Genomic DNA, 13,013 nt, shown 5'->3' with positions numbered 1-13,013 from the left:
AATGCGGGGTTGTGTGTCCTGCAGCCTTGCACTAGTGGTGCAAGGATGGAGAAACAGCGGAGCTTCTCAGAGCAGAGCTCAGCCCCTCTCTCGTCGTCGGTGACCCGGCTGTTGCGCATCGCGTGGATTTCCGAACTTGCCGCTGAAGGTTCTCCACGACTGGCAGGCCCCGATTGTTTTGAAAAGTCCGTAGCCTTTCACAGCTCTTCCACAGTGGACCGCGTCAGCACGCGTTAGAACCCTCGGCAACCGTCTTCGCGAACTCGGCGCCTGTGCGCCCCACTTCTGGCGCGAACGTACGCGAACTGGCGGGTAGAAGAGCACGCGAGCGATCACGCGACGAACGCTGGGCAGAGTGCTCCCGAAGGTCGAGCTGACCAACACCGGGCGCGCCTCACGAGGCGCACGTTCACATTTACTGTCTTTTTTTCTTGGCATTTCTTGCGAGCTCCTCACGTGGCGCAAGCCTGGCCGATGCCGAACGCGCCTCACGAGGCTCACGTTCACGTGAACTCGGTCTTTCTTGGTATTTTTTTTTTCTGGTAACGTAAAACGGCGGAACTGAAAGCTTAAACAGCTCGGCTGTTAAAACCCTTCCGTTTGGTTAGGGCACCAAGTTGTTAAACTAGAGCTGCTTACGACGAGTTGGGTCCCTGTGGCTTTTAAGGACAACAACGCAAGGAGCGTATACACTAAATTACGCGATGGAGAGCCGGTCCGCAGCCGCCACACTGCAGTGTGCGGGGAAGCACCACTACCGCGGGGTGTTTCTCGCTTTCATAAGACGAAGTGCTCCCTTGAGGAGGTCTTTTCGCTAACCACCTATATTAACGTGGCCCCGCTGATATCGAGCCCGAGTAGCGCACCCTCCGAGAAGCAAGTCGGCGCAGACTGCGGGGGAACGCGTCTCGGTGCTTGATTGATGCAGTCATTGTTTGAGTGGTCAACCCACACAGGCCGGAGCACGAAGGACGCGCAACAGCTTCGAATCGGAAGGCTGGTAGTAGTAAGACAATTATTTTAATGGCGAGCGTTATTTACTTACCTCCACCGCTATCTGTGTGGCCTCGTAACAGAAAGGAGCTGAACAGCGCCGCGCACGAACGGATCGGTTATACTACATGCTCCTTCACATTCGCACCCGGTCTTTTAAGCAATCCCGAACTGATTCCGAAGTGGCACGCTGCAGTCATGCAGTGGTCGCGCAAGTCAGGTGAGATGAAGTCTTTCAAATGAACACCGCGTAGCGGGGGCATCGACTCGAAACGATGCCGAAAGTTGGCGTCGTTAAGTGCCTGAACAACCATCCACCGCCGGGACCGATGCCAATTGCGCGAAACACTTCATGCAAGACGAATTTGGACTGTATGTGGTTCACGTCGGCCGTGGATGACGCTGTGGCTATCTGACGTCGTAGCAAAGTCTGGCCTCTCCTTGTAGGTGACATGAGTATTCATACACGATGCTTCGCATGTATAGTATAGACTATAGACCAACAGTGTAGTCCATGCGGTCTGGGACAGCCAGTCACGCTTGGTTTGGCACTTTCTGTTCGCGGTCCTTCAGTTTCCTGAGCTAACCCCTATTCCATGCATCCTGGGGTTGTCGTACTATATGGCCCGCAGTAAACACGAACACCCAGTTATATGAGCTATGGGAGGCAGCTCTGGCCAGCTCTGACCCTGGGGTTCAAAAGTACCTGATCTTTAGGGCCAAGACTGGGGCAGAGGAAACAGGGGCCCTGGAAGGAGGGAACCTACCCTAGTTCAATCAAAACCTTTCATTTCAAATAAACGTTTCATCTCTCTCTCTCTCTTCATCTCACATTGTTAATAAGAAAACTGTTTCTGCGGCATTGTTGTTTACAAAAACCTCTCAGTAAGCGTTGTGGGATATCAGTCACACTTTTCTCTACGCTGTCCGTAGAGGGGACTTTAGGGCTAAAGTTTGGATAGAGAGCAGCTGGTGAAGCTCATTAGCCGGACAACTGGGACAGGGTGGTTTAAGTTAAATTGTCTCTATTTTTTCTACGGAGGCAATTGGCGAACGTTACACTCCGCGGCAAAGACAGAGCCTGCGACTTCTAAAATGTCGAGATAGGACCTCGATGTAGGTGCAGCAGATAGACGGGGCTAACGCAGAGCTGAATAACAGCCACGGAGGTATGACAGCGTCCGGTGATGTGCTGTGCGTGCCGCGGGCGAAGAGGCGGCACCGTTGCCTGTCAATCGGCGAGATAAAGGAAATCGAAAGCGAAGCAGGTGCACTGCGCACTATTCGTGTGACCTGCATTACCCAATCCGGCGACGCGTTTCTCTCGTCGCTGTGCGTTGGCACTTGAAAACGACTCCGGCATGCACTGTGCGCAAGCTGTCGTTGGCTGAGCAGCTGCCAATCCACCCGTACATGGGACACACCGCGCATGCAGGCAAGCTGCTCGCGGAAACGCCGGCGATCCACCGGATTTCAAACCGTGAGTGCGAGCAGCGTCAGGGCCGAGCTCTGTATTGCACATTTTTTAGGTAACATTTTCATACTTGTAGCTAATTGTAACGTCAAAATTACATTGTTTATAGGTAATAATTGTTACTTTAACCACGATTGCTTGGTAGAAGAAGGTGTTGAGCGGCGATGATTTACAAAGCAGCACTGAAATGAGGACAGCCTGGTTTACATCCGTAGGCACTTGGCAATTTCCGTGAACACGAAATGCGCATCACTCGCGGCCGCAGCGGATGTTTAATAATGCCAGTGCTGCCACTCCTGCGCCAAATGCGCCAATTTGCGCCAAATGAGGTATCCTGCGCCATCCTGATAAAAAACCACGATTTTGCAAGCAAGTGCGCCAAAAGTGCGCCAAAATTTGTGTCGCGCCAATCGCGTGCAGCCTGTTACAAGCACTACTTCGCAGTGGTCTCTAGACATGTACTATAACTAAATCGGGTTAACTTGAACTCCCTCGCACCCGTAATCGTGTTTTCCGCGGTGAGTTTGGTTGGCGCCGTCACTGTACCGCCGATACAGTGTTTTCGTCTAGCAAGTCATTGCAGCGCTGGCGTACCGCGGTTAAAAACGTTCCTTCTTGTTGTAGTTTCCAATAATTCCTGCTATAAACAATAGGTAGTTTTAGGTGGCGTTTATTGCCGGCCCTCTCCGCTCCAAGAGCCAGCGGGAGCGCCGTTTCGCGGCATGCGTGACGCGGTCGGCTGCAAGCTCTCGCTTCACTTGTTGGGCTCGTGGAGGGGACCGCCGCAAGTGAAGCGGGCCGCGAAAAACAGCCAGTCTCTCTAAAGCACGAACCTCATGGAGCGTTTTCTGCTTGCGAAAACGCGCCGCGTAAGCACCCGCACTCTGCGCGCGGCGTGGCAACATGGCGGCGGCTTCGGCCGCGAAGTGGTGTGGGGAGCTCGAGCGACCACTTTTAAGCGCTCTCTAAAACACCGCTCAAGGCGCGCACGGAGTTGCTTGTGTGGTAAAAGAGCTTATAATCGGTACTATAAAACATCACCTGCGTCGCTAGTGAAAACGTCCATGCAATACCTGCCGGGGTAGTAAGCCTAAAAACCGCCGACGGAGCCAGCCGGCCGTGACCGGGCTGTCTCGAGCGCTTCAAAACCGCCGCCATGAGGCACGCGCCTCCCCATTGGCGCAGGTCGCCAGGCTCCTCCCACTGGCGCGCGCGACGCGCGTCATTTTCTGAGCGTGGTAGAAACTGCCGCGTGCGGGCGTGAAAAAATCGCACGCGCAACGCCGACGCGCACGAATCGCATGCAAAAGTGCTCCATGCGCATTTCTCGTGCACATTTCCAGCTAGCTTGGAAATGCGCACGGGGACTGATAGCAAGTGCCTGCATCTAATAAAATGAAAAAGTAAAACACGAGGGCTTGCCTCAACAATTAATAAACTAGAAAAGAGGCGCGTTGTTTTTTTGCTAGGCAGGTTTGTCGAAGCATTTCAATATTCGTTATCGTGTTGCATGTTGTCTTTTATCCACACCAGAAAGGAACTAAATACCTTGCAAATTATTTTTTGTTGCATTTTTGCTATTGCGTGGATACTTGGGGATTTAATTGCATCAAACTTCTGGCGACTTCTAGCGACTGTTTCGAAATAAGTGGAAAAAAAATCCCATTGCCCCAGGAATGACAGGTCGGGCTATAAAGAGCCAAATATGGCTACTTTTTCTTGTGGTTGTAGAACTTTTCTTTATTGGCTATTTCGCTATTCTTGGGCTATTGGGAGAGCTGACTGTCAAAGCTATTTTTAATGCATGTTCGAGCCTGCCAACTATGAAGCGTTTTCAGTGACTCCTTGAAAAAGACTTCCCCTAGTAGGGACAAGAAGACCATTATTCTTGAGCTGTGCCGTCCATTTGTGATCGCATGTGGGAAAAGCACCTTGAAGCGCATTCCATGACGACCTACACATCAATTACTGGACGATACTGGTCAATCTTTAGTGTTGAGAGATGCTTTGGACACATCTAGCAGTTGATGTTTAGTTGCTCATAGGTGCTCCAAAACTGTCATTTAGGTGCTCCAAATTGCTCCAAAATTAATAATTTGCTGATACAAAAATTGCTCCAAATCACCGTTCATCAGTGGCACCACTGATAATGCACTTAATGCTAAAAGCGGGATAACCGTATTTGTGGCACGTCACAAATGGTTTACAGCGACACGGTGTTGGCGGAGCTTGTTAAGGTGTTCTTTTTACGAGGATAACAGTACGACGGGGCTGCGTATCCGTAAAATAAACGCGTTTGTCCATCTGTAGTTAAACTAGACTGCAAAGGCGCAAACTTCAGCTTACTACCTCGTGCGGCAAGCTTTTGTTCCAGGTTTTGTTTGTCAGGCGCGTGGCCTGCGGGAACAGATGTAGTCGAGAGAGAGAGAGAGAGACAAAGCTTTAGTGAGCATTGAAAATACTAGCCCCATAAACGCGAAGCTTGCTAGTTCAAATCGAGTGAACATAGGGAGACGAAAAAATTAAACAACGGGGGAAGAAGTACGTAGTAAAAATGAATAAGAGGGAGAAGGAAAGGAAATCAATTCGGAACGTAGAAAAAATTCACAGCATTAGGAGAGAGAAAAAAAATCGGAGTATCTCAAAGTTAAGAGGTAGTAGATGTAGTCGAAGTATCTATGAAGGTGAACGCGAGCACAGCTGTCTGTTCTTACCGCCGGCATAGGTACATGCTACAAACAGCGGTAACAGTCTGATATTAACCCGCCGAGGTGGCTCAGTGGCTAAGGCGTTGCGCTACTGAGCACGAGGTCGCGGGTTCGATTCCCGGCCGCGGTGGCCTCTTTTCTGATGGAGGCGAAAATCAAAAACGCTCATGCATATTTCGGCGCACGTTAAATATCCCCAGGTGGTCAAAATTAATCCGGAGTCGTCCACTACGGCGCGCCACATCGCCTGTGAAGCGTCGGCGCGTTAAACCGCCATAATCCATCAAAGTCGATATTTGAAGAAGCGGTGAGGCACTGGTGGTGCTGGTAGCGGTGGAAAAATGTATTTTTCCTGCGGTCAGACCTGATGTCGTTCACTGCCGCATTTCGCGAGCTGTCGGCTTACTGTCTGCGCCTTCTCCACCTTGTCCCAGGCGGCACCTACTCGCGACTTTATCTGTGTGTGGGCGGATCCTCTCCGATGGTGACACGCCGATTTACGTGAAAGGGAAACGAGAGAGAGATTGCCGGGTGGGATTGTTTGTTTTTGGACATACAATTTACCATTCGACAATCAATCCATCAATCAAAGAGTTTTACTTTATTCGAAGAGATTTATTGTATTTGACCTTTTGTCGTCGAATAATACCCCAAGAAACTCCTAATAACCGAAAATTTTCTATTGAAGGTCCCCTGCTCATCTGTTTTGGAGATCGCAATACTTTAAAAACGCAGTCAACCACCACGTCCAGTCCTTCGATTAGGTGTCCGTGAAGTATACCCGTGTCAAATATTACTGCTTTGCATGCATGAGATTGCACTTGCTCGAAAGATTTTTTTTGTCGGTCTGGCCGTTGTTTGCAGCTTAATAGCATGCAGTAAACGCATTCGACAGATACTTCAGAGAGAGAGAGAGAGAGAGAGAGAGAGAGAGAGAGAGAGAGAGAGAGAGAGAGAGAGAGAGAGAGAGAGAGAGAGAGAGAGAGAGAGAGAGAGAGAGAGAGAGAGAGAGAGAGAGAGAGAGAGAGACGTGGTGGCGGTCCACTGGATTCAGCCCTACGGATTCACAAGTCTGCGAGTTTTCTGGAAGTTCGTGCGAGAGAAGCGTAACTTTCGAAGGCACTTTTCCCCGTTAGGCTTTGGTCTGGTAAAATGATTAGACAGTTCTCGCAACTCGCTTCTTCAACCGTCCACTGCCAATGAGAGGAGCCGCGTTCGTGGGACCGTCTGTGTCCCGACGTGGTGCAGGGGTTTTCAACGAACAGAATCGACAGCTGGGCTAGTTGGTATCCGTCCATCCTAAACAGCGCTTAACAAAACAACGGCGAGAAGAAGGGACACAAGACGTCTTGTGTCCCTTCTTCTCGTCGTTGTTTTGTTAAGCGCTGTTTAGGATTTTCAATGAAACCCAGAGAAAGGGGTGCTTCGTTTCCACTGGACTTTGTAAGCTGCCTGTATGTAGACGTGTAATACTTGAATCACATGTTCATGGCCGCGTAATTTGAAGCCTGTGTGCGTTTGTTTACCATGTTCAAAAAGTGCTTCACGGCGGCTTTGAAGGGGCTCGGAAATTCGAAGTACTTCTTGTTTCAACTGAAAGATCGCCCCTGCTGCGGCAATTGATGTTCTTTCTTTATCTCCCGGTTTCTGTCGTGTTTCTTCGCGGCGTGTAGGAAGCGCCACGAAACGAGCCTTCCGAGTGCCAGCCAGGTCTGCCGAGCCCGTATACGGTGGCTGCAGTTACGGGGAAGTGCACGAAATAGCGGGCAGTTGGCCAACGCATAAAAGCCGACGGACGGCTTGTTTGGTAGCGCCGTCGATTGCGAGGTAACCTCGGATTAATGACGCCTCCTTCCGAGCACGCGTTTACACGTGCTTGCGTGCGTGCGTGTGTGTGCGTGTGAGTGCGTGTGAGAGAGTGAGTGAGGGAGGGAGAGAGAGACGCTGGTAAAAAGCCGGGGCGCTCGCTCACGCGTTCACCTTGCGCGAAGGCATTTGACGGAACTCCAAGTTGGCGGCGGCAGCCTGTTAGCTGATGTTTATTGGCTGCACTTTGTGTCTTGTTATGGATACAGAGGTCACTTCGGCCACTGACGCCCAAAAAAAAAACGCAGTCTGCGTAATCATTCCAATTATTGGATGTTGCTAGCTTCGCTCGAAAGTTGGCTTTCGAACTCTATGCATATGTCTTTATTTGGCAAGGCAACGAAGTCGGGAATGCTTCTCTTGGCAGCCTTGATGTAAAACAAATACAAGGGTGAGACCCAGCAAATAGGACGAAAGGGAATGGTTGTCGACCCTTTTTTTTTTTTTTCGTGGAAAGTTGCCGGGCGTTCAACGTTGTGTGTGCGCGGGAGCGTTGTCTTGATGCACAATCCACTCTCCTCCAAATTCGGCCGTATTCTCCGGACTATCCCCCTGAGCACTTCTAGATAAGATGATTGTCAGCTGTAGACCTTGCGGGGCGTTGTTGCGAGCGGCCAACGACCGGCGAGGGGGGGACGAGACGCGACGTCAAAGCTCGGCTCGAGCTGAGCGCGCTCGCGCTACGGAACGCGTCGGTTGCGCAAGGCGCGTGCCTCGGCGGAAGCTGGTTGCGCGAGGGCGGTGGTGCCGAGGCTTGATGCGGCTTCAGAGCCGCTCCGTTCTTGCCAGCTCCATTATTAGGGCGAAGGCCGCTGCAGCGTACCCTAAATGAACTGTCGTGTCGGAGGAAAAGGTCTTCGTTGTCCTGTCATTTGATTTCACTTGTCCTGCCTTCTTCTGTGAGCCCGGGAAAGCACGAACGAAGACACGAAGTCGTGAAGCGTAATATATCCTACGGGATCAGGATGACTGCTTCAGTTTACTTTCTATTCTGTTACCGAAAGCATAAATAGGTACAATAGAAAAAGAGTTCGAACTACGTGCAGCTTAGCATTTATGTCCTTTATTCATTTGGAAAAAAATCTCTTTTTCCTTTTTTTTTAGCTCGTACGCTCCTATGTTCGGCAAACACAATCATGTTAACACTTGCGGTCAAACATTTACGCGCTTTTATTCAAAACGATATGGGACAGTCTGATGCAGGATCGGTCAAGCTGCGCAAGTAAGCACGTCTCACTTAATGCACAAAGCGGGCCCAAATGTATATTGCGTGTTCTCTTAACGCGTGTAGAACAGACTGTTTTTCTTCTGCGCTCATCGTTCCACCCCTCCCCCCCCCCCCCCCTCCCGGCTATCGGCGCTGCGTCCCTTTCATCTCTCGCGCTGTTGCTGATCACGGTGGCCGTGCCACACGCACACACAGAAACAACCGCGCGGCCAGCCACTTACCACCACTCTGCCGCGCTCCACCAATGCGCAAGCGCTGTGCGTGCTGACATCAGCCGTCCTCTTTCTCCGCTCTTTTGTCGTTCGTTCTCTCCCTGTCGGCGTTCGCGCCGTGCTATCGTTCCTTCTCCCGAATTCACTCGATCTTTCTTTTTTAATGGCGATAGATTGCCCTACGGCATAAAAGGGAGGCTTAAAGGTACAATATTGCACCAGCTGCACGGAGAAAGCCTAGAAGAGACCGGTACTGGGGTCCCATATCCAAAGATACAGATAGGGGAGTCTCCCAGGATGGAGCCCTGTGCCTCGGAGGTGTTGAACTCTGGCGTTTCTAAGACCTGAACAAGTCCGCAACAGGTGTTCAACGTCAGTTTCTGGCGCAGGAGTCACACAGAAGGGGCAGGTGTCCGCAAACGGGGCGTGATATCGGGCAGGCCAAGCGTGAGTAACTGATGGGGATAACGCCACCCCAACTCGAAGCCTCCGCAGCAAGACCTCCTCCCAGCGAGCGAGCCCACTGGGGAGGTCAGTCCCACGCGGTGGAAGGTGGAAGGCGCGGCGGAGGTTCTCTTTTTCCACCAACAGTTCTTCAGCGGTAGATACTGGGAGAAGTGATAGTGGCCGTGGGAGGTCTCTTCGGTGGCAGGCGCGATCTGCCGCAGTGTGGGCAGGAAGCATGTCCCGGCGGATCCACAAGACACGGACAGGGCATGGGAGGTGTCCATAATCGCATGAATGCATGCAACCAGGCTTGTACACCGTGCAACGCGACGTAAATCCCGAATCGCTGCCGTTGAGTCCGCGAAAATTTCCAACTTCACCCCACTTATAGTCAATGTCTATCTCGCTCCAGAGTACGCGCTGTCACGACTGGGCTGGTTACCCGACATATCTAAGCAGACAAGGGAAGTCGACGCTAATTCGCGTATTTTTGTCGCCAGCTGCCGATTCGGCCCGTGCCGCGAATGACGCCTTGTTCAAGAGAGAAGACGCGATATTGAAGAGAGATTCTATAGCCCTCGTCAATCCCGCACGTACAACTCTGAATGAAAGACGATGGCAGCATGACGAAGGAGGGGACTTCCCCAGCGCGGCTCGTGGAATCGGTAATCCGCGAAGCTATATGACTCAGGCACTGAGGTGTGTCCAGTGTTCGGACAAGAGGTCTTCCCGGTTGAGCGGCGCCAATGCCTTCTCGCCCTCGTGGTCACGTGGGAAAGCATGCGGGACAGCTTCGAGCGTGGGGCCTAAGTGTGGTTTTTTGATTGGACCGCGCTTTTGGAGTTGAATTTCGTAAGAGAACTTTAGGGACCTCTGCTGTGAACAAATAGGCAGTGCCGTGCGCCGCCGAGTGTTGGTTATTGTGCGATTCGATTCGAGACTCGGCATCGAAACCTTATATTGGTCACGTGAGTAATTGTATAAAGCTACTAAAAAACAGCGCCAAAAACGATACGATAGGGAGTAAAGACAAACGCTGCGCTGAACTGCCAACTGAGTTTTATTTAGAAGAACAACGAATATATACTATAATCAAAAACAAGGAAGAGAAAAAAATAAAACTCAAGGAAATAAAACAAGGAAATAAAACTCTGTTGGCAGTTCAGCGCAGCGTTTGTCTTTACTCCCTATCGTATCGTTTTTGGCGCTCTTTTTTTTTTAAGTAGCATCGTGCACCAACTAGCCCGTCTCAGTTCACTTGTTTAATTGTATAAAGTTATATCCTTTATTACCAAGCCTCAGTTTCAGAGCACCAATCGCGCTATCAAAATGGAAACCCGAACAGCGCATAGGCTTCATGCGCATCAGGCACGCGCGCAGGTTTCTCGCGGTCGACTTTCCCAGTGCCTGCGCACTAAAGTTCTACTTGGGTACTTTGCTCATACTGCGGAAGAAAGAACACTCAGGAGGGCCCCCTATGTAAACCCAAAGCACTGCAGAAAGTGTGGCGGTTGCCACGCCATTTTTAGCCTTGCCCCGCTCCCAAGGATGTTAGTGAAGCGTCAGTGTTTGCTTCCATGCCATGGCTGACCTGTGATAGATTTCTCGGCGTCCGCTGGTTCCTTCGGCGTTCGTGTGCACGGTCGGCAGTTTTTCGAGCGAAATCAGCGGCGGTCCGCGGGTTCCTTTGGCGTGTACCTCGGCGTGCCCGATCAACTGCTGCTAAATGGAAGCGGCGGCGGAGAAGAGGAGGAGAATGGCAAAATGTGGTTGTCTATGTAAACATCCATGGCGAAAGCGACCACGAAAAGTGACGTCAGGGCCCCCTGAGTATTCTCTCCTTCAAGGCCTATACACTTCCACGTTCAACAAATGTAATACGCGCTTCCTCTCCGTGACTATACCCTAAAGTTTCGAAAGAACGCCCACTGTAAGTATAGTGATATCAAGTGAAAAAAAAAAAAAATACAGAATGGGCGACCGTTTGGGTCAGGTGCGAAAAACTACAAAAGCGTGGCCGTACCGCCAACCGAAACTGCGGAGATATCAAGAAAAAATTCGAGATGGGCAAACCTTCGAGTCAAGCGGGAAAGGACGAAAAGTGACCGCGTCAACACATGAATAGATTATTCGCATTTATTTTGATCGTTTGAAAACAGCGCGGAAGACGGGACGGAGCAAGTACTAGACCTGGAGGAGAAGAGGTCGGCCTGAGAAATTGATCTTGGGCCTGCTACTTCCCTCTGGGGGGAGGGTACTGAGGACAGAAAGAGGAAGGAATGAATATGGAAGGTATGAGAAATGACAGTGAAAGAGACAAATGAACTATGTACAAACAGTAAAACCAATACATGTCTCACGTACAACGGGGCGCTGAATCAGCTGACTACAGTTCACTTTTAAGCACATGACTATCATCCATGAAAAAAAAAACTGCTCAGACATTATTTCGCAGTCTGTTCAATTTTGTCACAACCTAGAGGCGAGAATCCAAAGAGGAGTCACCAAGAAATGTAAGCAGGGCTTTAACGGCTAGGCTTTGCTTCCTGTTGTCAGCCCACGTGCCCAAAATCTTTTGTTCGGACAGAGGGCGAGTGTCCAAGCGTAGTAAAGCTGTCTCAAGGTTCATTCGCTCACTGGAGTACTTTGGACAAGCACGAAGCAAATGTTCGATAGTCTCAGGACAACCGCACAGAAGGCAGACGCTGTTACGTAAGACATACAATTAGGGTAAACGCGTCAGATCTAGAAATACCTATATTGCGCGTTGGAGCTTGCTATTAAAAAGGAACGTATACTTTAATTTTTGTAGTAGTTAACTGAGGCACAGTTTTTATTCAGTGTGCCCTGCTTGCCAGAAACCTTACAGTGTAGTGCGCATTTTAATATCGTGTTGCCTCTAAGCAAACAAGATACAATTCTTTTTCTTTACATATGCAAAATCCCCTACCATCGAAATTCTACATTTGCGATGAACCGCGTGTAAAACTTATGTGTGTTCTTATCTATTTGAAATACTGCTGAATTTCTATGCAAGCTTTAAATATTTTAGTTCTTTCAGAAAATCTTATCCTATTTTTATAACGGGGGAGGGTAACGTATTCAGAGCTTTTATGCGTATATGCATATGTATGTAAATACATATGTATATTTATTCCTATAGAAGAGCTAGATTCTTTTGTTGCGGGGCTAAATAAGACTATATTCCTATTCGTCTTTGTAATAAAAGAGTGAAGGCAACCGGCTGGGCCTTGCTTGTGCGGGAACGTCGCTTAATAACGAACCGTAGAAAGATCAGCAAGTTCCGATCAGGAATAAACAATGAGCTGGGAATACGAGCGGAGGGCGCTTGTACGCGAATCGTCTCGCGTGGGAATATCGACCCAGCACGAAAGCCTAAATGAATCGCACTGACAGGAGGGAGGGCTGAGAGCCAAGAACTTGTCGCCGGGATAGGTACAGCGAGTGATGTGATCGCGTAGAACTGCAGAATTCTGCCGCGGTAAGTTTATTCCGTGCGTCTGCAGTGGGTTTCATATAACTCACTGTTTTGTGTGCTTTTTCCTTTTTTTTCTTTCATCGTCGCCACATTTATAAATACAGCCACGTGTCTTGAACTTGCACATCCCTTTCTCTAGCTGTGGTCAATATTAATCCGGAGCCCTCCACTACTGCGCGCCTCATCGCCTGTGTAGCGTTGGCGCGTTAAAACCCCATAATCAATCAATCAAACCTCTCTCAGCTGCCCCCCCCCCTCCTCCTCCTTCACCCTGACAAATACCTGGATGTCTTGGCAAACACTTTCCACGAACTCCCTTCCCCTTGCCGCCTCTGTCTTGTCCGCCCTCACTTGGTATCGGACTGTGATGAAGACAAGAATACTTGCCGATGTGTAGGTAGAGATATCTTTGTTATTGTTTTCACGTCCGTCCGCTTTTTTTCTAATGCTAGTGTATAGCTTTGTTTCTACGCGCAGTCGTATTGTCACATTCCTGCTTGGAGCCGAGCGTACTGTGGTAATGACGCCGTGACACCAACAGTGACAAATGATGGGCTCGCCTTCCGTCCGCAGCTTTCGTGGAGTA

General features: G+C 50.0%; 1 protein-coding gene across 5 annotated transcripts in view; it reads left to right on the top strand.

The window, feature by feature from the left end:
* The window catches only part of LOC144170511 (semaphorin-1A-like), an 84,074-nt gene that overhangs the window by 20,216 nt on the left and 50,845 nt on the right, over nucleotides 1-13,013 (top strand). For 2 of the 5 annotated variants that reach the window (XM_077700353.1, XM_077700357.1), the window contains exon 1: nucleotides 2,336-2,473. The exons of 1 other annotated variant lie outside the window; for it this stretch is intronic. In XM_077700353.1, the coding sequence (XP_077556479.1) occupies nucleotides 2,423-2,473 (51 nt within the window). In that variant the 5' untranslated portion in view covers nucleotides 2,336-2,422. Of the gene's footprint in view, nucleotides 1-2,333; nucleotides 2,474-13,013 lie in introns of those variants that run through there. 2 more of the 5 variants (XM_077700352.1, XM_077700356.1) reach the window with 2 other exon arrangements.

The sequence above is a fragment of the Haemaphysalis longicornis genome, unplaced genomic scaffold (genome assembly GCF_048455015.1).
Source record: "Haemaphysalis longicornis isolate Haplotype H1 unplaced genomic scaffold, Haemaphysalis longicornis Haplotype H1 scaffold_2, whole genome shotgun sequence".
Classification (NCBI taxonomy): domain Eukaryota; kingdom Metazoa; phylum Arthropoda; class Arachnida; order Ixodida; family Ixodidae; genus Haemaphysalis; species Haemaphysalis longicornis.
The sequence above is the reverse complement of the archived record's forward strand: the minus strand, read 5'-3'. Positions and strand labels throughout refer to the sequence as shown.